The following is a 25,358-nucleotide window of genomic DNA, read 5'->3' as shown; positions in this document are numbered from 1 at the left end:
CCGAAAAGTGTCAGCGCACACCAAGCAAGACTTCCAGTTCTTCTTTTGATAATAATAAGCCAGTTTGGTACATGTGGTGGTTTTACCTGACCCTTGCAACCCCACAAACATTATAATGTTTGGTTTGCCTTTGACTGGTTGATATGGCTTTACTCCAGGATCAACCAGCTGGAATTACACTTCACGTGACTGACTTACAACTACTTTGAGGGGTTGGGGATTACCTTCACTAGTTCCTTAAATACGGCGCTTTGAATCATACGCCTTTTATTGAGGCCCCCAGCCATTTCGTCAAAATCAATAACAGCCCTAACGTTTTCCCGTAGCGCTTTGACCATTTTGATGTTGACGTCGGCCTCCAGTAGGGCAGCGCATATTTCTTTAAGCATGCCATTGAGAACCTAAAAGGGGGTTTATTTAGTTTAAAGGGTTTCTAACCTAAAACAACAGCTGGTCCTGTTTGGGGCTTACCTCTTCGTTTATGATTGTGGCTTTGCTTAGTCCGTGTAAAGCGGACGTAATTTTACGTCCTAAATCTGCTAAAACCATGTTTATCGCCTATTTTTTTCACAGTTTTTACGGAATTTTTACTATTTATTTATCATTTTAAGAGAACAACAAGTCGGATGTCGTCACCAATTTGACTTGTCAGTTGTCACTCAGTCACTGTCAATAGTGTCAATATTTAATCATTGGTATGGCAACTAGAGGGCGTCAAAGTTCCTTCACCATAAAATTACATATTTTTTGACACACCTTGCTTTGTTAAAAATAAAAAATTATTTTAAAGCGCGTTGTTTGTATTTATTTCACCTAATTTAAGATTCTTTTGTATAAATATGCCCTTTGCTGTGCATTGGAACCCTTATAGAGCAAAATAAAAATTAGTCAAAATTACACTTTTGACAAAAATTGAATGCACTAATTTTTAGACACCCGCTGCTTACACCCTAAATTACTCCCTTTTTGACAAGATACGTCAAAATGTCATAAAAAACAAAAGAGTGCAGATTACAAAGTTTCCAAAAATATCCCAGCATGAGTTGATTGGTCATACCACCGCCCTCTGTACAAGAAAGCCAAGAAGGTGCATGCCAAAAATTCCAATATGGCCGAAATATGGGATTGACAGTTTGCATTTGTTTGTATTGTGGAAATTGAATTTTTGGATGATTAAATTAATTTTTAAGGTTTAAAGTCAAGACTTGGGATTACTTGCCAAAGTAATTGTTGCTTATATGTTTATTGTTCTAGTGAAAGTGTAGTTTGTGTTTATTTTATTGTGTTATCACTATTGTTATTGTTCCTTCATTGTTCTATAATTTGTGGTTGGTTTTTTAACTTAAATTCTATTGCCTCTACAATATGCCGTCCACTGGTTGTTTGCCAAATTTCTAAAAGCAATTTGGTGAAAGGCCCAAAAGTGTCAATCTTTTACTTTCCAAAAGACCCTGCTCGAACCCAACAGTGGTTGAAAGCTTTAAAGTGGAATGATTTTACTCCAACACAATACTCAGTGGTAAGTACAATATGCTTTCTCATTCAGTAAACTTATTGCCTCTTACATACATAGGTATGTGAGTTACATTTTGAGGCCGCCTGCATTTTGAGAGCAACAAAGGTTTACTCTGAAGAAACAGGACAGCTTTTAGAAGTTCTATTGGCACATTTACATTTTAAAAGAAAGGTCTTGGTAATAATATAAAACCCATTTACCAGTTTTGCTTACCTAGATTCAAGGATTTCCAAATTTTCTTTGATTGAGCAGTTTTTACATTAGTTTGTTGTACTTTCCAAGACAAAGGGTTCTAACCAAACTTGCTTTGGCTGGACTTTATTGGATATAAAAAGCCATATCTATACATATCTGGATCAGGAATGAAGCGTTCTTTGATTTTTCACTCACAACTTCTAATCAACTACACGAAAAAAAAAAAAAATAAAAAAAAATAAAACATATTTTCTACTGCATCTCCATAGGTTTGTGTACAAAAAAAAAATCCGATAACGCCGCCATTAAAAGTTACATTCTAGGCTTTCCTGTAAAGAAGGCGGTGGTCATACCGTTTGGCCGCTAGAGGACGTCAAATTTGCTTCACCATAAAATCGCACATTTTTAGACACCCGCTGCTTTCACCCTAATTTTTTAGGTTAGGTGAGGTTAGGTTAGGTTAAATTATATTGAATTAATTTTTATTTCCTGTCAGACACAGAGGTCACGTGACTGTTGTGCATGTCGACTTGGCAACGTCGCAAATTGTCGTTCGCTGGCTCTAACCTTGGTTATTACTGTCAGCGCGCGCGCCGGGCAACCATCGTGTCCTTCCGTCCATCATCGCATTCTGGCCACGCGGTTTGGGTTGGGTTTGGGTTAGGTTTGTGTTAGGTTTGGGTTAGGTTTGGGTTAGGTTTGGGTTAGGTTTGGGTTAGGTTTGGGTTAGGTTTGGGTTAGGTTTGGGTTAGGTTTGGGTTAGGTTTGGGTTAGGTTTGGGTTAGGTTTGGGTTAGGTTAGGTTAGGTTAGGTTAGGTTAGGTTAGGTTCCCTCCCAAGGAGCTGTGAGACCTTGTCGTGGTGGGAGGGCATAGTAGGTCTCCCTTTTCGGGCTTTACGGGCCGGAAGGAGAGACCGAAGCTAAGGACAGCTCAAAGCCGTAGGGACTCCCGTCTGGGAGACAGGGGTGGCGACCCGCGGTCTTCCCTAGCCAGGTTACACACTGACACCCACAGTGTGGCCTTCCCTTTTACCCTCTCCTTTCCTCAAGCCGCGAGGCAATCCTGCATCTTTCCGACTCTGCGGGTATTAGGTTTGCCGAGGTCCGTGGGTGTCACTTTTCTTCTTTCTCCCAGCACACCAGTGGGCCAGGGGACCACTGGGATGTAGAAACCCTCCTCTCTCTGGTAGGCCATGAAATTAAGTAGTGGTCCAGCGGAGCTCTGCCAGAGGGAGTACCTACACTCCTGCAGGGCATGGGTCTTGCCCCAAAAGACCCAAACTATGATGGAAAGACAAGAATCAGCCTCGGAAAAAGGACCTTCAGGGAATGGGGCTACCCCTGGAGGCGACTGCCTGACCCCATCACAACGGAACGCTATGTCAAAGGATCCGGAATCGGTTTGTCGCGAAGTGTCAAGTCAGGACGATGACCCGTGCAGGAAAAATCTGGCTACCCAAAAGACTCCGGAGCAACAAATAGAGGAAAGCGCAGTGTGTACGACGCCAGAAGAGTATTATGAGACTGTGGATCCCACAGACAAGACTGAGGACAATTCCCCGTATAGAAGTTTCTTTAAAACATTGCTTAGCCAAAGTAAAACCGCGAAAGGAACAGTGGTTTCTCAAACAGCTGGTGGAAATGAGACGTTACCCGACGAAACTGAGTTTCAAGTTGCCAAAAAACGCAAAAGAAACAAGAACGCGTCACCAGAAACCACACTGTTACACGAGATAATGCCCAGTGACAATACAGGGTGTCCCACGACGAAAGACCTCGATTGATATTGGAAAAAGTATAAATAGGAGAGTTTTGAAAATTTGGTAGGATACTGATGTGGGCATGCCCAATCCAACTAAAATATTTTCAAGATGCCGCATTCCGCTTATACCGGAAGTCGATCACAACTTTCTTATTTTAAATAGAACACCCTATATATTATTACATATTTGGATTCCTCACAAAATTCTGACCAACTTTTGTATAGAATGCCCTATGCCTATCTCTAGCCGTTTTCGAAATATTTGATGTTTTTCCAAAAAAGTGACAGTTGCAACGCTCAACATATTTTTGTACTATGTTAAAACCGTATTAGAGAGGTTTTTTAAGCACAAAAAAAGCACTTTAAAATTTTTCACTTTTCAAAAAAATTGATAGAATGGGGGGGTATTAGAGAGGTTTTTTAGGTACTTTTTGAAATTCAATATCTCGGTAACGGGAGGAGCTACAGAGGCCACTTTTAACTCATTTTGTAGTATTTTTTATGCTTTTTCGAATGGCACTGGAACGAATTTCCTGTGAATTTAAATAAAAGAGCTACGATTTTTCAAAAAGTCGAAAAATTAAACTTTTGTCAAAAGTGCAATTTTGGCAAATTTTTATTTTGCTCTATAAGGGTTCCAATGCACAGCAAAGGGCATATTTATACAAAAGAACCTTAAATTAGGTGAAATAAGCACAAAAAAAGCACTGTAAAATTTTTCACTTTTCAAAAAAATTGAAAGAATGGGGGGGTATTAGAGAGGTTTTTTAGGTACTTTTTGAAATTCAATATCTCGGTAACGGGAGGAGCTACAGAGGCCATTTTTAACTCATTTTGTAGTATTTTTTATGCTTTTTCGAATGGCGTTGGAACGAATTTCCTGTGAATTTAAATAAAAGAGCTACGATTTTTTCGCAATATACGGATACCACAAAACGTAAACAAGACAAGAAATTACTAATTAGCGCGGCGTTGCCATACCCGCTCCTATCATTTTAAATCAACATATTCCTTTTATAGCTGCACACTTCTATATTAGATTATTCGATGATATTGGTGAAAACTACTTATTTTTATTAATCACATTTCAAAACATAACATAGACTGCTTCAAAACATGGGTGATATGATGAGACTTGGCAACGTCGCAAATTGTCGTTCGCACCTCCGTTTTCCAAGACGCTCGCTTATTTTTAATTTTGTATCCTGGCGCGAGTTCACACACGTTTTGTTCCGGTCACTTTGACAGCTAATAACGTCAAACCCAGTCCGATTTCACTAGGCTTGATGGTACTCATTTTCAACTAATTTGGGGACGGCGAATCCATTCCAGCTGTCAAAATGACAGTAACTGTCACTCAATTCGAGACACTGGCGATTTGTGGAGATATCAAAGAAGTGATTTCACCAATGGATTGGGCGCCCCAAAATTAGCCAAAAACCACCCTTCACTCGATTTGTTTTGATAAAAAACGCACTTGAGATGCATTATTGTTATTCTGTCACTTTGACAGCTAATAACGTCAAAACCAGTCCGATTTCACTAGGGTTGATGGTACTCATTTTCGACTAATTTGGGGACGGGGAATCCATTCCAGCTGTCAAAATGACAGTAGCTGTCACTTAGTTCGAGATCGGCCAAACGGTGTTATCAATCAACTCATGTGGGGATATTTTTTGTTTTCTATGATATGGTCCATTTTTTTCCCGTCGCGGTTACGTCATCATTTGCCTTTCTTGTCTATTACATGCGTTCCGAACGCGATAGAATTTTGACGTCATCGGCCGCCATTGTTGGCAAATTGATAGTAAACAAAGCGAAATGTTTTATTTTTTATGTCAATTTTACAATATTTTAACGTAAAGTATTTCGATGTAACTACTGCGATACTAGATAAGTACCTAGATAATGTGTGTGTGTGTGTGTGTATGTTTCGGGAAGAGAGTTTTGAAAATGCCACCCACCTACACTTTGCAACTATCAAGGGGCCCAGTGAAACATTCTGAAGGAAAACAGAAAAGAATGCCTTTTCTAATAAAAAACACACAATCACAATGAAACAGCCCATGCATATAGGTACCTATTTACTTAGTCCCAAGAACCAAGTTTATTCAAGCCAGTGGTTGTTTCTCAATCAAAGAAACATGGATGCTGACAAGGTGATTTACCTAATATTATCAAAAAGGAAGGCCCCTACCTTTTAATGAGCTGCTAATACTAAATAGCTTATGTTTCAGGTAGGTACCTTTCTGGAGTTTGCTTATCATGCTTTGAAAGGGTCCCATTATCAACGGCTGCTGTAAAAGACTCCTGGTGACTGAACAACGAAAGGTGTTTGAAGCAATGGTTATAATGGTGTTGTCAAAATCCATATGCAGAGTGTTGAAATATTTCAGGTAACATTAGAAAGATATAGGACATAGGTACCTAACTATGTTACTTAATATGTAAATTTGATCAAATGCCATTATTTTACAGAATTAGCCCCCCTTGCCTATACTTCTCTGACTACCTATAAGGCTAGAAACAGATGGTGCTACTGTTAAATACAGTATTTTACATCAGATAGGTAGTAGGTTAAATTACTATTTTAATTGTATTCATTATGAAATATACAAATAAAATTTTTAAGAAGAGTTTATTTTTTATCAAAAGTCTAGTTTTCTTCATAAAATTTGATAATTTACCTACCTGCTCTTTGGTATAATAAATCACACAACAAAACAAAATTGATATGTATTTAATGCTGCTGAGTAAATTTACAAAAGCAAATACCTAAATAAGCAATTTAAATCACAAAAGCAAGTTGTTAAAACAGCAACAATTCTGTTGTAAGTTAAAACACTGCTACATCATCACCAAACTGCAACAACTTCCTAATAGTCTCCAGGATTGGACACACATTGCCTGCCTTTCGTTTCTTGCAAATTTTATGGATTGGGCTGTTAATGAGGACTCCTTTGAATGCACCTCCAGTGCTCCAGTGCTCTTTCCAGATAATTAAAATTGAATGTGGTTGTTCCCAAGCCAAAGTTTGATTGGTTTGTTTACCACCAAGTGTTGCAACACTAATTAATAAACTTAAACAACCCTAAATTAACTTTTTATTTCTTCTGTTTGTAGTTTTTGCTGTTTTTAAATTTTTTAAAATTCCTAACCTCAAAATGTTTAGCCGCCGACTGTCAGTTGAGACTGTGCCCTATGTTGCCACATCTTCCACGAGCAGATGTGAACCTAGTGTATTGTTTGTTGCAGTAATACCTAAACGGACCGATTTTGAAAAAAAAGTATTTATTCATGTCTCTAAAAAGAGAAGGGTTCTCTCGCAACTTAAAGAGCACCTTGCGTGTCACCCTTTACGGGGCTGAACTAGACTCGCCCTCCCCCTACATTCATGCACACGACGGCAATTACTGCAGTATTGGCCCATCTCATCTGCGGGTAATATACCTTATTACCCCCAGATATCATCCGCCGCTTTATAGGTACCTTACTTACTTTATTTTTATAATAAACGAGGCTTACTTACTTGTGACGTGAAATTTGCTTTAAAATGAGGTGCAAGTCAATATTTTGACACAAAATTCAAAATGGCGGCCTCGAACTGTCAAAAAATACCACTTTTTTATTTGTCAAGTTACAGTTGACGTCTCGGTGTCATTTTATGTTAAAATGTCCCGGAAAAGACTCTGGTGCAGTCGGTTTTTTGATATCTCAAAAACTAACAGAGTTAGATCTAAAATTTAACATTTTAACTGACTGTGTTAATTGTGTAAAATTTCTTTGCCAGGAACTCGGCCGGATTAAGAGACATGAAATCTGACTGAAAAATATTTACAATATAATATGTGATATTATGGTAAAGGAAATTTGACGCCTTCTAGCGTCCAAACGGTGTTATCAATCAGCTGATGGGGGGACATTTTTAGAAAGCTTGAAATCTGCTCTATCGTTTGTTTTCTATGATATTTTGACGTAACTTGTCAAATAAGAGAGTTATTTAGGGTCAAAGCAAGGTGTGTCCCAAAATATGTGATTTTAGGGTGAAAGAATTTTGACGCGTTCTAGCGTCCAAACGGTGTTATCAATCAGCTCAAGGGGGGACATTTTTAGAAAGCTTGAAATCTGCTCTATCTTTTGTTTTCTATGACATTTTGACGTAACTTGTCAAATAAGAGAGTTATTTAGGGTCAAAGCAAGGTGTGTCCCAAAATATGTGATTTTAGGGTAAAAGAATTTTGACGCGTTCTAGCGTCCAAAAAAAATTCGAAAAATGCCATTTTTTGTCGAAATTTTCAATTTTTTTATTTTGCTCTATAAGGGCCCACATAGCATAAAACGGACATTCACATCTATAGTATATTCTTAGAATATTTTGAAACGAATATGAGGCACTTGATATTCTTCGAATGTACTTAGTATATTCTAAATCGCATATACATACCTTAGAATAACACGTATAGCCACAGTATATCCCAAAACGCATATTCGGCGCCGGATATATTTTAATATATAGACAGTACATTCTCCAATGGATATTAAATATCTGAAGCTTAACTGTAAGATACCATGTTAATTTTCGAGTTCAAACTATAAATTGAAAGACTATAAAAAAAGCTTTTAAATTTAAATACATATATATGCAATAATTTTAGAAATGAGATTTTAACAACGTATATTATCATTCCATGTCAATGTTGTGTGAATTATTAGGAACAAGTCGTTTTGAATATAAATAAATGTAAGTACATAATTAATATTTCTGGGTTCTCAGCTTTAGAAATAATAAAGGTTACTGTGCACTGTTCGGCCGTTTAGCGTTTAGCGAATTGGTGCGCTCGGTAACCGTCGTGGCTCGCTGCGCTGGCATAGAAACAGTAGGCAAGCGTTTTGATTGGTCAAACGTCTGTCTTTGGCCTTCAAACCGCCGTCGTGCGGCGAGAACCGTCGAAAACGTGTGTTCTCCTCCGTCTGTACTCCAATACTCCATTTTGTTTCATTGGCGATTTTCTGCGACTTGGCGGTATACTTTTACAGTTTTTTTGTGGACTTTCAGTTTTTTCGGTTGTGAACTGTGTGAAACAACGATTGGAAAAGGTATGTAAAATAATGTTTTTCAACTTTTTAGTTTGAAAATACCTATTTTCCTAGTTTGAATATTTTTTGTTGGCATTTGAACTTTGCATCATTATTTATTGTGTAAATATGTCTTCACCTGTTAAAACAGCCATAAGATGTGGAACTAGTAAACGATCTTTTCAGAGGGCCATTGCAAACCAAACTGAAATGGATTTACTGGCATCCTGCAGTGACTTATCATACATAAATAATGATGTCAATGTTACTAATAATCCAGTAGCTCCTCCTTTTATTCCTGGTAAAAATATTAATAAATCTACGAACTCATCTGTCTCAGAATTTCTAGATCATAGCTCAGATTGTTCATCTTTTATTGAAACATTTAAAACCCCGAGTAAACCTCAAAGACATTTTGAAATTCTGGATGTAGTTAATCAGAGTAAAGAAAGAGATGAAACATGTGAGAAACATAAGTTTAAGGAGCATCTATCGAAACATTTAGTCTTGATAGATTTTCAGAGATGGGCTATAGATAATAAAGTTCCTTATGTAGTATTAAATAAATTGCTGAATGGTGTTGTCCGAAAGCATTTTCCTCATTGTGATTTTCCAAAAGATTCTCGAACTTTACTTAAAACTAATAAAAAGGTAATTCATTTAAAAGTCACAAACAATAATTACTGTTATTTACTGTTATATTTGGTGAGTTTTTTAATAAATTTATGTTATTATTTTTTTGTAAATAAAAAAAATATTTTTACAAATACATACTTCGAATGATAAATTCTTTTCAATACATGTTTAAATTTTTTTACAGATGCTGTTAGAGTAAATGTAAGAACGAAAGACGCTTGTGATGATGAAATCATTATACATATAAAAAAATGGCTTGTAAAAGCAAAGGAACGAGTTGAAAATAAAAAGAAGAAGGAGCAACGGTAAGTAAAAGAAGTTTTCTCCATAACTGAGTCCATAGCATTGATTTGCAATACTTTACTTTCTTTTTACCATTGATTTCAAAATAGATAATATTGAAATTTCTATACCGCCTGTTTATCAACTCCGGTCACTTTGAATCTATTATATACAGTTCTTATAATGATTTTACTGTGATATAATTTTTAACATGTTCTTTTTTTTTTTTCAGGACGAATGACGACAACCAAATTTCTTAATTTTAATTGTTTTGGTTTCGCAAAGAGATAAATCATTTATATAGATTTATATACGATAGTTTTTGTTTTCTTTTAATCGTTTTCAAATGAATTACCTCAAATAAAATTCAAATGAGCTTAGTTTTCATAATTTCTATAATAATGAGGGTGTTCCGTGACTCGACCGAAAAAAGTATAGCAGTGTCTTAGAAAGTCATTAAGGAAAAAAAGTTCCGTTTCAACTATAGATAATGCAATTTGTTTTTGTTTTGAAGAAATTACTTATTTTTATTATAATTTTATACTATTATATTTTATATTAACAACTGCTATATACCTTTGTCGATCGAATTACAGAACAACCTGTATATAGCACCCACAATATTTAGTAGGTAATAAAATGTGTGTAACATTAAATGTTTTCGGAATTTGCGATCTGATCAAAATAAGATCACAAATCCAAATTATCCCTTTTTATTGATTATTGCGAGCGCTTAGATCAGTGATCTTATAATGATCTGATCGCAAATTCCGAAACCCTTTATCATAAAATTTGATATAAGTATATTCCTAAATATACGATAGAGTATATTTGATGCTTTTACTCATATTTTCCGAATATCCCTTGAATATAGTTCGAACATAGACGCATATCCTATGAACGTGCATGCATATACGCATTTTAACATAAGATATGCGCTTACGCATAACCGTAGCACATCCATCTTCGCGCCATACTAATATCCTTTGCATATCCTTTGGACATTCTTGGAATATTGACGCAGATCCCATGAATATGCGCCACTGATATCCTTATTCCAAAATGCATATCCATAGTACATCCTACGAATATCAATTTGCTATGTGGGGGTTCCAATGCACAGCAAAGGGCATATTTATACAAAAGAACCTTAAATTAGGTGAAATAAGCACAAAAAAAGCACTTTAAAATTTTTCAATTTTCAAAAAAATTGAAAGAATGGGGGGGTATTAGAGAGGTTTTTTAGGTACTTTTTGAAATTCAATATCTCGGTAACGGGAGGAGCTACAGAGGCCATTTTTAACCCATTTTGTAGTATTTTTTATGCTTTTTCGAATGGCGTTGGAACGAATTTTCTGCGAATTTAAATAAAAGAGCAAGGTTTTTTCAAAAAGTCTGAAAATTCAATTTTTGTCAAAAGTGCAATTTTGGCAAATTTTTATTTTGCTCTATAAGGGTTCCAATGCACAGCAAAGGGCATATTTATACAAAAGAACATTAAATTAGGTGAAATAAGCACAAAAAAAGCACTTTAAAATTTTTCACTTTTCAAAAAAATTGAAAGAATGGGGGGGTATTAGAGAGGTTTTTTAGGTACTTTTTGAAATTCAATATCTCGGTAACGGGAGGAGCTACAGAGGCCATTCTTAACCCATTTTGTAGTATTTTTTATGCTTTTTCGAATGGCGTTGGAACGAATTTTCTGCGAATTTAAATAAAAGAGCTACGATTTTTCAAAAAGTCTGAAAATTCAATTTTTGTCAAAAGTGCAATTTTGGCAAATTTTTATTTTGCTCCATAAGGGTTCTAATGCACAGCAAAGGATATATTTATACCAAAGGACCTCAAATTAAGGGAAATAACCACTTTGAACCTTTCAGAAATTCGAAAAATGCCATTTTTTGTCAAAATTTTCAATTTTTTTTTTTGTTCCATAAGGGTTCCAATGCACAGCAAAGGGCATATTTATACAAAAGAACCTTAAATTAGGTGAAATAAGCACAAAAAAAGCACTTTAAAATTTTTCAATTTTCAAAAAAATTGAAAGAATGGGGGGGTATTAGAGAGGTTTTTTAGGTACTTTTTGAAATTCAATATCTCGGTAACGGGAGGAGCTACAGAGGCCATTTTTAACCCATTTTGTAGTATTTTTTATGCTTTTTCGAATGGCGTTGGAACGAATTTCCTGCGAATTTAAATAAAAGAGCTACGATTTTTTCGCAATATACGGATACCACAAAACGTAAACAAGACAAGAAATTACTAATTAGCGCGGCGTTGCCATACCCGCTCCTACCATTTTAAATCAACATATTCCTTTTATAGCTGCACACTTCTATATTAGATTATTCGATGATATTGGTGAAAACTACTTATTTTTATTAATCACATTTCAAAACATAACATAGACTGCTTCAAAACATGGGTGATATGATGAGACTTGGCAACGTCGCAAATTGTCGTTCGCACCTCCGTTTTCCAAGACGCTCGCTTATTTTTAATTTTGTATCCTGGCGCGAGTTCACACACGTTTTGTTCCGGTCACTTTGACAGCTAATAACGTCAAACCCAGTCCGATTTCACTAGGCTTGATGGTACTCATTTTCAACTAATTTGGGGACGGCGAATCCATTCCAGCTGTCAAAATGACAGTAACTGTCACTCAATTCGAGACACTGGCGATTTGTGGAGATATCAAAAAAGTGATTTCACCAATGGATTGGGCGCCCCAAAATTAGCCAAAAACCACCCTTCACTCGTTTTGTTTTGATAAAAAACGCGTTTGAGATGCATTATTGTTAATCTGTCACTTTGACAGCTAATAACGTCAAAACCAGTCCGATTTCACTAATTTGGGGACGGGGAATCCATTCCATCTGTCAAAATGACAGTAGCTGTCACTCAATTCGAGACACTGGCGATTTGTGGAGATATCAAAGAAGTGATTTCACCAATGGATTGGGCGCCCCAAAATTAGCCAAAAACCACCCTTCACTCGATTTGTTTTGATAAAAAACGCACTTGAGATGCATTATTGTTATTCTGTCACTTTGACAGCTAATAACGTCAAAACAAGTCCGATTTCACTAGGGTTGATGGTACTCATTTTCGACTAATTTGGGGACGGGGAATCCATTCCAGCTGTCAAAATGACAGTAGCTGTCACTTAGTTCGAGATCGGCCAAACGGTGTTATCAATCAACTCATGTGGGGATATTTTTTGTTTTCTATGATATGGTCCATTTTTTTCCCGTCGCGGTTACGTCATCATTTGCCTTGCTTGTCTATTACGTGCGTTCCGAGCGCGATAGAATTTTGACGTCATCGGCCGCCATTGTTGGCGAATTAATAGTAAACAAAGCGAAATGTTTTATTTTTTATGTCAATTTTACAATATTTCGATGTAACTACTGCGATACTAGATAGGTACCTAGATAATGTGTGTGTGTGTGTTGTGTGTGTATGTTTCGGGAAGAGAGTTTTGAAAATGCCACCCACCTACACTTTGCAACTATCAAGGGGCCCAGTGAAACATTCTGAAGGAAAACAGAAAAGAATGCCTTTTCTAATAAAAAATACACAATCACAATGAAACAGCCCATGCATATAGGTACCTATTTACTTAGTCCCAAGAACCAAGTTTATTCAAGCCAGTGGTTGTTTCTCAATCAAAGAAACATGGATGCTGACAAGGTGATTTACCTAATATTATCAAAAAGGAAGGCCCCTACCTTTTAATGAGCTGCTAATACTAAATAGCTTATGTTTCAGGTAGGTACCTTTCTGGAGTTTGCTTATCATGCTTTGAAAGGGTCCCATTATCAACGGCTGCTGTAAAAGACTCCTGGTGACTGAACAACGAAAGGTGTTTGAAGCAATGGTTATAATGGTGTTGTCAAAATCCATATGCAGAGTGTTGAAATATTTCAGGTAACATTAGAAAGATATAGGACATAGGTACCTAACTATGTTACTTAATATGTAAATTTGATCAAATGCCATTATTTTACAGAATTAGCCCCCCTTGCCTATACTTCTCTGACTACCTATAAGGCTAGAAACAGATGGTGCTACTGTTAAATACAGTATTTTACATCAGATAGGTAGTAGGTTAAATTACTATTTTAATTGTATTCATTATGAAATATACAAATAAAATTTTTAAGAAGAGTTTATTTTTTATCAAAAGTCTAGTTTTCTTCATAAAATTTGATAATTTACCTACCTGCTCTTTGGTATAATAAATCACACAACAAAACAAAATTGATATGTATTTAATGCTGCTGAGTAAATTTACAAAAGAAAATACCTAAATAAGCAATTTAAATCACAAAAGCAAGTTGTTAAAACAGCAACAATTCTGTTGTAAGTTAAAACACTGCTACATCATCACCAAACTGCAAGAACTTCCTAATAGTCTCCAGGATTGGACACACATTGCCTGCCTTTCGTCTCTTGCAAATTTTATGGATTGGGCTGTTAATGAGGACTCCTTTGAATGCACCTCCAGTGCTCCAGTGCTCTTTCCAGATAATTAAAATTGAATGTGGTTGTTCCCAAGCCAAAGTTTGATTGGTTTGTTTACCACCAAGTGTTGCAACACTAATTAATACACTTAAACAATCCTAAATTAAGTTTTTATTTCTTCTGTTTGTAGTTTTTGCTGTTTTTAAATTTTTTAAAATTCCTAACCTCAAAATGTTTAGCCGCCGACTGTCAGTTGAGACTGTGCCCTATGTTGCCACATCTTCCACGAGCAGATGTGAACCTAGTGTATTGTTTGTTGCACGGTGCAATCAATCGAATCGTGGGGGGATATTTTTGGGAAGCTTGAAATCTGCTCTATCTTTTGTTTTCTATGACATTTTGACGTAACTTGTCAAATAAGGGAGTAATTCAGGGTCAAAGCGACGTGTGTCAAAAAATATGTGATTTTATGGTGAAGGAACTTTGACGCCCTCTAGCGGCCAAACGGTGCAATCAATCGAGTCATGGGGGGATATTTTTGGAAAGATTGAAATCTGCTCTATCTTTTGTTTTCTATGACATTTTGACGTAACTTGTCAAATAAGGGAGTAATTCAGGGTCAAAGCGACGTGTGTCAAAAAATATGTGATTTTATGGTGAAGGAACTTTGACGCCCTCTAGCGGCCAAACGGTGCAATCAATCGAATCATGGGGGGATATTTTTGGAAAGCTTGAAATCTGCTCTATCTTTTGTTTTCTATGACATTTTGACGTAACTTGTCAAATAAGGGAGTAATTCAGGGTCAAAGCGACGAGTGTCACAAAATATGTTATTTTATGGTGAAGGAACTTTGAAGCCCTCTAGCGGCCAAACGGTGCAATCAATCGAATCATGGGGGGATATTTTTGAGAAGCTTGAAATCTGCTCTATCTTTTGTTTTCTATGACATTTTGACGTAACTTGTCAAATAAGGGAGTAATTCAGGGTCAAAGCGACGAGTGTCACAAAATATGTTATTTTATGGTGAAGGAACTTTGAAGCCCTCTAGCGGCCAAACGGTGCAATCAATCGAACCATGGGGCGATATTTTTGGGAAGCTTGAAATCTGCTCTATATTTTGTTTTCTATGACATTTTGACATAACTTGTCAAATAAGGGAGTAATTTAGGGTCAAAGCGACGAGTGTCAAAAAATATGTGATTTTATGGTGAATGAATTTTGACGCCCTTCAGCGGCCAAGCGGTATGACCAATCAACTCTAGGGGGGATATTTTTGGAAAGCTTGAAGTCTGCTCTATCTTTTGTTTTCTATGACATTTGTCAAACAAAGTCAAAGACTTGTCAAATAAAGGAGTAATTTAGGGTCAGAGCGACGTGTATCAAGAAATATGCTATTTTTACAAAAAGCGCATTTTTGGCAAATGTTTAATTTGCTCCAGTGCACAGCAAAGGGCATATTTATGCCAAAGGACCTTAAATTAGGTGAAATAAGTACAAAAATAGTATATTATTAACCAATGTTTTGACAGACAGAAGCTTTTATTGTAAGAGAGAAGATAAGGTCAATAAATGCTGTCTAAACCATGGATAATATAGCATTTTTTCCACTATTATATTATTTATACTAAATAGCCAGGATTGTTTGTATTGTCACCTAAAAATGCATGCACTTACTTATAATACATTGAATCATAAAAATTACAGGCTGTGCTGGTTATTGGTGTGGCTGATGGAGTATGCTAAAACAAAAAGGGTTGATATTAGAGATGACATAATAATAATTGTTAATATTCCAACTAGAGTGGAGAAAATTTGTTATTATAGAACCTACCTGGATTAAACGTATACGGACCAACACCAGATCTCCCCAGGTTGTTTATTAGTTTTCGGAACAACAAACCAATAGGACATATTTAATACAGTTAACAAAATGCCCAATGCAATGTGATTATACTGGCCACTATTCTTGCTGAAAATGGTGGTAATTTACTGACACTGAAGCCCTGAATGGGGGGGTTGAAAAGGATTGCGACTATGGTACAAGGACAACATACATCAATAGGAGTCAGAAGCTACCTACCAGCTTTTCTGGACAAAGTACTTCAACTTTTATCCCAACGATCCATTGACCGGTTTCTGCAAACTTGCTGTTGAACCAAGATCACTTCTACTCTAATATCTTACTCTTTTCCTATTTGTTTACCTAATAAAATATACTATTTTTACATTATAATCACCCAAATACTAAGCTAATTTTATTATTTACCTTTTGGTTGGGCCCACAACACTTTTTATAGATCCTGTTTCTGAAGCAGTGTTCAGAACAGACTCTGACAAATGTTTCTCAAGCTTGCTAAAAATGTTTAAAGTTAATTCCACCTTATAGGAAATAGACATTTTTAGCAGCAGTAGTACCTAAATGAATCCTAGTTTATAGGGTGGTTCAACATTTGTGGCTCTGATGTTGAAACTCTAGTCAAATTAAAGTTGACTACCTATAACTTCACTCCTAAAAATTTAAATAATATTAGACAAAACTATCTAATTTTATCACCTAAGTAATAACATAACATATGAAAAACAGGCCATTAAAGTTTACAGTTTTATTGAAAAATAGTATAGGTACCTATAATAAATATGTGAATATCAAAAAAAAAAGCTGGGGGTCGCTTAGGCGTGCGGAATCGTTCGTAGAGGGTTACTCACTTAGAAAAGCTCAAAAACTAAGGGCTGAACATAAAGTAACATTTATTGTAGCCATAAAATTATCACAAGTCATCTAGTCTCTGAACTATTCTAAAATTATTCAACCTAACCTAAGTCTTCTCTCTTCTCTAGGTTTTCTTGGCGGTCGGCCTCTTCTACCGGCAACCAAAATAATAGAGATATGGGAATTATTTTCGTTACAACAAAACGTAAACAAGAAATTACTAATTACCGCGGCGTTGCCATACCCGCTCCTACCATTTTAAATCAACATATTCCTTTTATAGCTGCACACTTCTATATTAGATTATTCGATGATATTGGTGAAAACTACTTATTTTTATTAATCACATTTCAAAACATAACATAGACTGCTTCAAAACATGGGTGATATGATGAGACTTGGCAACGTCGCAAATTGTCGTTCGCACCTCCGTTTTCCAAGACGCTCGCTTATTTTTAATTTTGTATCCTGGCGCGAGTTCACACACGTTTTGTTCCGGTCACTTTGACAGCTAATAACGTCAAAACCAGTCCGATTTCACTAGGCTTGATGGTACTCATTTTCGACTAATTTGGGGACGGCGAATCCATTCCAGCTGTCAAAATGACAGTAACTGTCACTCAATTCGAGACACTGGCGATTTGTGGAGATATCAAAAAAGTGATTTCACCAATGGATTGGGCGCCCCAAAATTAGCCAAAAACCACCCTTCACTCGTTTTGTTTTGATAAAAAACGCGCTTGAGATGCATTATTGTTAATCTGTCACTTTGACAGCTAATAACGTCAAAACCAGTCCGATTTCACTAATTTGGGGACGGGGAATCCATTCCAGCTGTCAAAATGCCAGTAGCTGTCACTCAATTCGAGACACTGGCGATTTGTGGAGATATCAAAAAAGTGATTTCACCAATGGATTGGGCGCCCCAAAATTAGCCAAAAACCACCCTTCACTCGATTTGTTTTGATAAAAAACGCGCTTGAGATGCATTATTGTTAATCTGTCACTTTGACAGCTAATAACGTCAAAACCAGTCCGATTTCACTAATTTGGGGACGGGGAATCCATTCCAGCTGTCAAAATGCCAGTAGCTGTCACTCAATTCGAGACACTGGCGATTTGTGGAGATATCAAAAAAGTGATTTCACCCCCATGATTGGGCGCCCCAAAATTAGCCAAAAACCACCCTTCACTCGATTTGTTTTGATAAAAAACGCACTTGAGATGCATTATTGTTATTCTGTCACTTTGACAGCTAATAACGTCAAAACCAGTCCGATTTCACTAGGGTTGATGGTACTCATTTTCGACTAATTTGGGGACGGGGAATCCATTCCAGCTGTCAAAATGACAGTAGCTGTCACTTAGTTCGAGATCGGCCAAACGGCGTTATCAATCAACTCATGTGGGGATATTTTTTGTTTTCTATGATATGGTCCATTTTTTTCCCGTCGCGGTTACGTCATCATTTGCCTTTCTTGTCTATTACGTGCGTTCCGAGCGCGATAGAATTTTGACGTCATCGGCCGCCATTGTTGGCGAATTAATAGTAAACAAAGCGAAATGTTTTATTTTTTATGTCAATTTTACAATATTTCGATGTAACTACTGCGATACTAGATAGGTACCTAGATAATGTGTGTGTGTGTGTTGTGTGTGTATGTTTCGGGAAGAGAGTTTTGAAAATGCCACCCACCTACACTTTGCAACTATCAAGGGGCCCAGTGAAACATTCTGAAGGAAAACAGAAAAGAATGCCTTTTCTAATAAAAAACACACAATCACAATGAAACAGCCCATGCATATAGGTACCTATTTACTTAGTCCCAAGAACCAAGTTTATTCAAGCCAGTGGTTGTTTCTCAATCAAAGAAACATGGATGCTGACAAGGTGATTTACCTAATATTATCAAAAAGGAAGGCCCCTACCTTTTAATGAGCTGCTAATACTAAATAGCTTATGTTTCAGGTAGGTACCTTTCTGGAGTTTGCTTATCATGCTTTGAAAGGGTCCCATTATCAACGGCTGCTGTAAAAGACTCCTGGTGACTGAACAACGAAAGGTGTTTGAAGCAATGGTTATAATGGTGTTGTCAAAATCCATATGCAGAGTGTTGAAATATTTCAGGTAACATTAGAAAGATATAGGACATAGGTACCTAACTATGTTACTTAATATGTAAATTTGATCAAATGCCATTATTTTACAGAATTAGCCCCCCTTGCCTATACTTCTCTGACTACCTATAAGGCTAGAAACAGATGGTGCTACTGTTAAATACAGTATTTTACATCAGATAGGTAGTAGGTTAAATTACTATTTTAATTGTATTCATTATGAAATATACAAATAAAATTTTTAAGAAGAGTTTATTTTTTATCAAAAGTCTAGTTTTCTTCATAAAATTTGATAATTTACCTACCTGCTCTTTGGTATAATAAATCACACAACAAAACAAAATTGATATGTATTTAATGCTGCTGAGTAAATTTACAAAAGCAAATACCTAAATAAGCAATTTAAATCACAAAAGCAAGTTGTTAAAACAGCAACAATTCTGTTGTAAGTTAAAACACTGCTACATCATCACCAAACTGCAACAACTTCCTAATAGTCTCCAGGATTGGACACACATTGCCTGCCTTTCGTTTCTTGCAAATTTTATGGATTGGGCTGTTAATGAGGACTCCTTTGAATGCACCTCCAGTGCTCCAGTGCTCTTTCCAGATAATTAAAATTGAATGTGGTTGTTCCCAAGCCAAAGTTTGATTGGTTTGTTTACCACCAAGTGTTGCAACACTAATTAATAAACTTAAACAACCCTAAATTAACTTTTTATTTCTTCTGTTTGTAGTTTTTGCTGTTTTTAAATTTTTTAAAATTCCTAACCTCAAAATGTTTAGCCGCCGACTGTCAGTTGAGACTGTGCCCTATGTTGCCACATCTTCCACGAGCAGATGTGAACCTAGTGTATTGTTTGTTGCAGTAATACCTAAACGGACCGATTTTGAAAAAAAAGTATTTATTCATGTCTCTAAAAAGAGAAGGGTTCTCTCGCAACTTAAAGAGCACCTTGCGTGTCACCCTTTACGGGGCTGAACTAGACTCGCCCTCCCCCTACATTCATGCACACGACGGCAATTACTGCAGTATTGGCCCATCTCATCTGCGGGTAATATACCTTATTACCCCCAGATATCATCCGCCGCTTTATAGGTACCTTACTTACTTTATTTTTATAATAAACGAGGCTTACTTACTTGTGACGTGAAATTTGCTTTAAAATGAGGTGCAAGTCAATATTTTGACACAAAATTCAAAATGGCGGCCTCGAACTGTCAAAAAATACCACTTTTTTATTTGTCAAGTTACAGTTGACGTCTCGGTGTCATTTTATGTTAAAATGTCCCGGAAAAGACTCTGGTGCAGTCGGTTTTTTGATATCTCAAAAACTAACAGAGTTAGATCTAAAATTTAACATTTTAACTGACTGTGTTAATTGTGTAAAATTTCTTTGCCAGGAACTCGGCCGGATTAAGAGACATGAAATCTGACTGAAAAATATTTACAATATAATATGTGATATTATGGTAAAGGAAATTTGACGCCTTCTAGCGTCCAAACGGTGTTATCAATCAGCTGATGGGGGGACATTTTTAGAAAGCTTGAAATCTGCTCTATCGTTTGTTTTCTATGATATTTTGACGTAACTTGTCAAATAAGAGAGTTATTTAGGGTCAAAGCAAGGTGTGTCCCAAAATATGTGATTTTAGGGTGAAAGAATTTTGACGCGTTCTAGCGTCCAAACGGTGTTATCAATCAGCTCAAGGGGGGACATTTTTAGAAAGCTTGAAATCTGCTCTATCTTTTGTTTTCTATGACATTTTGACGTAACTTGTCAAATAAGAGAGTTATTTAGGGTCAAAGCAAGGTGTGTCCCAAAATATGTGATTTTAGGGTAAAAGAATTTTGACGCGTTCTAGCGTCCAAAAAAAATTCGAAAAATGCCATTTTTTGTCGAAATTTTCAATTTTTTTATTTTGCTCTATAAGGGTTCCAATGCACAGCAAAGGGCATATTTATACAAAAGAACCTTAAATTAGGTGAAATAAGCACAAAAAAAGCACTTTAAAATTTTTCAATTTTCAAAAAAATTGAAAGAATGGGGGGGTATTAGAGAGGTTTTTTAGGTACTTTTTGAAATTCAATATCTCGGTAACGGGAGGAGCTACAGAGGCCATTTTTAACCCATTTTGTAGTATTTTTTATGCTTTTTCGAATGGCGTTGGAACGAATTTTCTGCGAATTTAAATAAAAGAGCTACGATTTTTCAAAAAGTCTGAAAATTCAATTTTTGTCAAAAGTGCAATTTTGGCAAATTTTTATTTTGCTCTATAAGGGTTCCAATGCACAGCAAAGGGCATATTTATACAAAAGAACATTAAATTAGGTGAAATAAGCACAAAAAAAGCACTTTAAAATTTTTCACTTTTCAAAAAAATTGAAAGAATGGGGGGGTATTAGAGAGGTTTTTTAGGTACTTTTTGAAATTCAATATCTCGGTAACGGGAGGAGCTACAGAGGCCATTCTTAACCCATTTTGTAGTATTTTTTATGCTTTTTCGAATGGCGTTGGAACGAATTTTCTGCGAATTTAAATAAAAGAGCTACGATTTTTCAAAAAGTCTGAAAATTCAATTTTTGTCAAAAGTGCAATTTTGGCAAATTTTTATTTTGCTCCATAAGGGTTCTAATGCACAGCAAAGGATATATTTATACCAAAGGACCTCAAATTAAGGGAAATAACCACTTTGAACCTTTCAGAAATTCGAAAAATGCCATTTTTTGTCAAAATTTTCAATTTTTTTTTTTGTTCCATAAGGGTTCCAATGCACAGCAAAGGGCATATTTATACAAAAGAACCTTAAATTAGGTGAAATAAGCACAAAAAAAGCACTTTAAAATTTTTCAATTTTCAAAAAAATTGAAAGAATGGGGGGGTATTAGAGAGGTTTTTTAGGTACTTTTTGAAATTCAATATCTCGGTAACGGGAGGAGCTACAGAGGCCATTTTTAACCCATTTTGTAGTATTTTTTATGCTTTTTCGAATGGCGTTGGAACGAATTTCCTGCGAATTTAAATAAAAGAGCTACGATTTTTTCGCAATATACGGATACCACAAAACGTAAACAAGACAAGAAATTACTAATTAGCGCGGCGTTGCCATACCCGCTCCTACCATTTTAAATCAACATATTCCTTTTATAGCTGCACACTTCTATATTAGATTATTCGATGATATTGGTGAAAACTACTTATTTTTATTAATCACATTTCAAAACATAACATAGACTGCTTCAAAACATGGGTGATATGATGAGACTTGGCAACGTCGCAAATTGTCGTTCGCACCTCCGTTTTCCAAGACGCTCGCTTATTTTTAATTTTGTATCCTGGCGCGAGTTCACACACGTTTTGTTCCGGTCACTTTGACAGCTAATAACGTCAAACCCAGTCCGATTTCACTAGGCTTGATGGTACTCATTTTCAACTAATTTGGGGACGGCGAATCCATTCCAGCTGTCAAAATGACAGTAACTGTCACTCAATTCGAGACACTGGCGATTTGTGGAGATATCAAAAAAGTGATTTCACCAATGGATTGGGCGCCCCAAAATTAGCCAAAAACCACCCTTCACTCGTTTTGTTTTGATAAAAAACGCGTTTGAGATGCATTATTGTTAATCTGTCACTTTGACAGCTAATAACGTCAAAACCAGTCCGATTTCACTAATTTGGGGACGGGGAATCCATTCCATCTGTCAAAATGACAGTAGCTGTCACTCAATTCGAGACACTGGCGATTTGTGGAGATATCAAAGAAGTGATTTCACCAATGGATTGGGCGCCCCAAAATTAGCCAAAAACCACCCTTCACTCGATTTGTTTTGATAAAAAACGCACTTGAGATGCATTATTGTTATTCTGTCACTTTGACAGCTAATAACGTCAAAACAAGTCCGATTTCACTAGGGTTGATGGTACTCATTTTCGACTAATTTGGGGACGGGGAATCCATTCCAGCTGTCAAAATGACAGTAGCTGTCACTTAGTTCGAGATCGGCCAAACGGTGTTATCAATCAACTCATGTGGGGATATTTTTTGTTTTCTATGATATGGTCCATTTTTTTCCCGTCGCGGTTACGTCATCATTTGCCTTGCTTGTCTATTACGTGCGTTCCGAGCGCGATAGAATTTTGACGTCATCGGCCGCCATTGTTGGCAAATTAATAGGTAGTAAACAAAGCGAAATGTTTTATTTTTGATGTAAATTTTACAATATTTCGATGTAACTACTGCGATACTAGATAGGTACCTAGATAATGTGTGTGTGTGTGTTGTGTGTGTATGTTTCGGGAAGAGAGTTTTGAAAATGCCACCCACCTACACTTTGCAACTATCAAGGGGCCCAGTGAAACATTCTGAAGGAAAACAGAAAAGAATGCCTTTTCTAATAAAAAACACACAATCACAATGAAACAGCCCATGCATATAGGTACCTATTTACTTAGTCCCAAGAACCAAGTTTATTCAAGCCAGTGGTTGTTTCTCAATCAAAGAAACATGGATGCTGACAAGGTGATTTACCTAATATTATCAAAAAGGAAGGCCCCTACCTTTTAATGAGCTGCTAATACTAAATAGCTTATGTTTCAGGTAGGTACCTTTCTGGAGTTTGCTTATCATGCTTTGAAAGGGTCCCATTATCAACGGCTGCTGTAAAAGACTCCTGGTGACTGAACAACGAAAGGTGTTTGAAGCAATGGTTATAATGGTGTTGTCAAAATCCATATGCAGAGTGTTGAAATATTTCAGGTAACATTAGAAAGATATAGGACATAGGTACCTAACTATGTTACTTAATATGTAAATTTGATCAAATGCCATTATTTTACAGAATTAGCCCCCCTTGCCTATACTTCTCTGACTACCTATAAGGCTAGAAACAGATGGTGCTACTGTTAAATACAGTATTTTACATCAGATAGGTAGTAGGTTAAATTACTATTTTAATTGTATTCATTATGAAATATACAAATAAAATTTTTAAGAAGAGTTTATTTTTTATCAAAAGTCTAGTTTTCTTCATAAAATTTGATAATTTACCTACCTGCTCTTTGGTATAATAAATCACACAACAAAACAAAATTGATATGTATTTAATGCTGCTGAGTAAATTTACAAAAGAAAATACCTAAATAAGCAATTTAAATCACAAAAGCAAGTTGTTAAAACAGCAACAATTCTGTTGTAAGTTAAAACACTGCTACATCATCACCAAACTGCAAGAACTTCCTAATAGTCTCCAGGATTGGACACACATTGCCTGCCTTTCGTCTCTTGCAAATTTTATGGATTGGGCTGTTAATGAGGACTCCTTTGAATGCACCTCCAGTGCTCCAGTGCTCTTTCCAGATAATTAAAATTGAATGTGGTTGTTCCCAAGCCAAAGTTTGATTGGTTTGTTTACCACCAAGTGTTGCAACACTAATTAATACACTTAAACAATCCTAAATTAAGTTTTTATTTCTTCTGTTTGTAGTTTTTGCTGTTTTTAAATTTTTTAAAATTCCTAACCTCAAAATGTTTAGCCGCCGACTGTCAGTTGAGACTGTGCCCTATGTTGCCACATCTTCCACGAGCAGATGTGAACCTAGTGTATTGTTTGTTGCACGGTGCAATCAATCGAATCGTGGGGGGATATTTTTGGGAAGCTTGAAATCTGCTCTATCTTTTGTTTTCTATGACATTTTGACGTAACTTGTCAAATAAGGGAGTAATTCAGGGTCAAAGCGACGTGTGTCAAAAAATATGTGATTTTATGGTGAAGGAACTTTGACGCCCTCTAGCGGCCAAACGGTGCAATCAATCGAGTCATGGGGGGATATTTTTGGAAAGATTGAAATCTGCTCTATCTTTTGTTTTCTATGACATTTTGACGTAACTTGTCAAATAAGGGAGTAATTCAGGGTCAAAGCGACGTGTGTCAAAAAATATGTGATTTTATGGTGAAGGAACTTTGACGCCCTCTAGCGGCCAAACGGTGCAATCAATCGAATCATGGGGGGATATTTTTGGAAAGCTTGAAATCTGCTCTATCTTTTGTTTTCTATGACATTTTGACGTAACTTGTCAAATAAGGGAGTAATTCAGGGTCAAAGCGACGAGTGTCACAAAATATGTTATTTTATGGTGAAGGAACTTTGAAGCCCTCTAGCGGCCAAACGGTGCAATCAATCGAATCATGGGGGGATATTTTTGAGAAGCTTGAAATCTGCTCTATCTTTTGTTTTCTATGACATTTTGACGTAACTTGTCAAATAAGGGAGTAATTCAGGGTCAAAGCGACGAGTGTCACAAAATATGTTATTTTATGGTGAAGGAACTTTGAAGCCCTCTAGCGGCCAAACGGTGCAATCAATCGAACCATGGGGCGATATTTTTGGGAAGCTTGAAATCTGCTCTATATTTTGTTTTCTATGACATTTTGACATAACTTGTCAAATAAGGGAGTAATTTAGGGTCAAAGCGACGAGTGTCAAAAAATATGTGATTTTATGGTGAATGAATTTTGACGCCCTTCAGCGGCCAAGCGGTATGACCAATCAACTCTAGGGGGGATATTTTTGGAAAGCTTGAAGTCTGCTCT

At 36.3% G+C, this 25,358-nt stretch overlaps 1 protein-coding gene and 5 long non-coding RNA genes across 10 annotated transcripts; 5 read left to right on the top strand and 1 right to left on the bottom strand.

Annotated features, from left to right (window-relative positions):
- Positions 1 to 1,052: 1,052 nt before the first annotated feature.
- Positions 1,053 to 4,871, top strand: LOC145737047 (uncharacterized). 2 transcript variants are annotated; one of them, XR_014180201.1, is made up of 3 exons: positions 1,053 to 1,519; positions 1,574 to 3,810; positions 3,889 to 4,871. XR_014180201.1 is itself a non-coding variant. In XM_081991637.1 (2 exons), exon 2 carries the CDS (start codon positions 2,905 to 2,907, stop codon positions 3,493 to 3,495), a length of 591 nt encoding a protein of 196 aa, XP_081847763.1. In that variant the 5' UTR covers positions 1,053 to 1,519; positions 1,574 to 2,904; the 3' UTR covers positions 3,496 to 4,871. The 2 variants fall into 2 exon arrangements, 1 of the variants encoding a protein (XP_081847763.1); XM_081991637.1 differs by having other exon boundaries at positions 1,574 to 4,871.
- A 3,516-nt stretch (positions 4,872 to 8,387) lies between these two features.
- Positions 8,388 to 10,298, top strand: LOC145737006 (uncharacterized). Its single transcript, XR_014180178.1, has 3 exons — positions 8,388 to 8,570; positions 9,370 to 9,490; positions 9,700 to 10,298. It is a non-coding gene; the product is annotated as an uncharacterized LOC145737006 (long non-coding RNA).
- Positions 10,299 to 13,216: 2,918 nt separating this feature from the next.
- Positions 13,217 to 13,635, top strand: LOC145737055 (uncharacterized). The gene is made up of 2 exons (XR_014180205.1): positions 13,217 to 13,397; positions 13,480 to 13,635. It is a non-coding gene; the product is annotated as an uncharacterized LOC145737055 (long non-coding RNA).
- Positions 13,636 to 15,440: 1,805 nt separating this feature from the next.
- Positions 15,441 to 17,133, bottom strand: LOC145737122 (uncharacterized). 4 transcript variants are annotated; one of them, XR_014180254.1, is made up of 4 exons: positions 16,562 to 17,119; positions 16,202 to 16,444; positions 15,767 to 16,138; positions 15,441 to 15,674 (listed from the first exon to the last, which is right to left on the bottom strand). It is a non-coding gene; the product is annotated as an uncharacterized LOC145737122 (long non-coding RNA). The 4 variants fall into 4 exon arrangements; XR_014180253.1 differs by having other exon boundaries at positions 15,441 to 16,138; positions 16,202 to 16,288; positions 16,351 to 16,444; XR_014180255.1 differs by having other exon boundaries at positions 15,441 to 16,151; positions 16,562 to 17,133.
- Positions 17,134 to 17,896: 763 nt separating this feature from the next.
- On the top strand, positions 17,897 to 19,011 carry LOC145737127 (uncharacterized). Its single transcript, XR_014180262.1, has 2 exons — positions 17,897 to 18,773; positions 18,856 to 19,011. It is a non-coding gene; the product is annotated as an uncharacterized LOC145737127 (long non-coding RNA).
- Positions 19,012 to 22,683: 3,672 nt separating this feature from the next.
- Positions 22,684 to 23,762, top strand: LOC145737126 (uncharacterized). Its single transcript, XR_014180261.1, has 2 exons — positions 22,684 to 23,524; positions 23,607 to 23,762. It is a non-coding gene; the product is annotated as an uncharacterized LOC145737126 (long non-coding RNA).
- The last annotated feature ends 1,596 nt before the right edge of the window (positions 23,763 to 25,358 follow it).

This window comes from Ips typographus, linkage group LG13, assembly GCF_016097725.1.
Source record: "Ips typographus isolate SLU linkage group LG13, UJ_Ityp_2.0, whole genome shotgun sequence".
Taxonomy (NCBI): Eukaryota; Metazoa; Arthropoda; class Insecta; order Coleoptera; family Curculionidae; genus Ips; species Ips typographus.
The sequence above is the reverse complement of the archived record's forward strand: the minus strand, read 5'-3'. Positions and strand labels throughout refer to the sequence as shown.

Bases quoted from the DNA above. Each gene is read 5' to 3' on its own strand.
- LOC145737047 (XM_081991637.1), top strand. From the start codon at position 2,905: ATGAAATTAAGTAGTGGTCCAGCGGAGCTCTGCCAGAGGGAGTACCTA.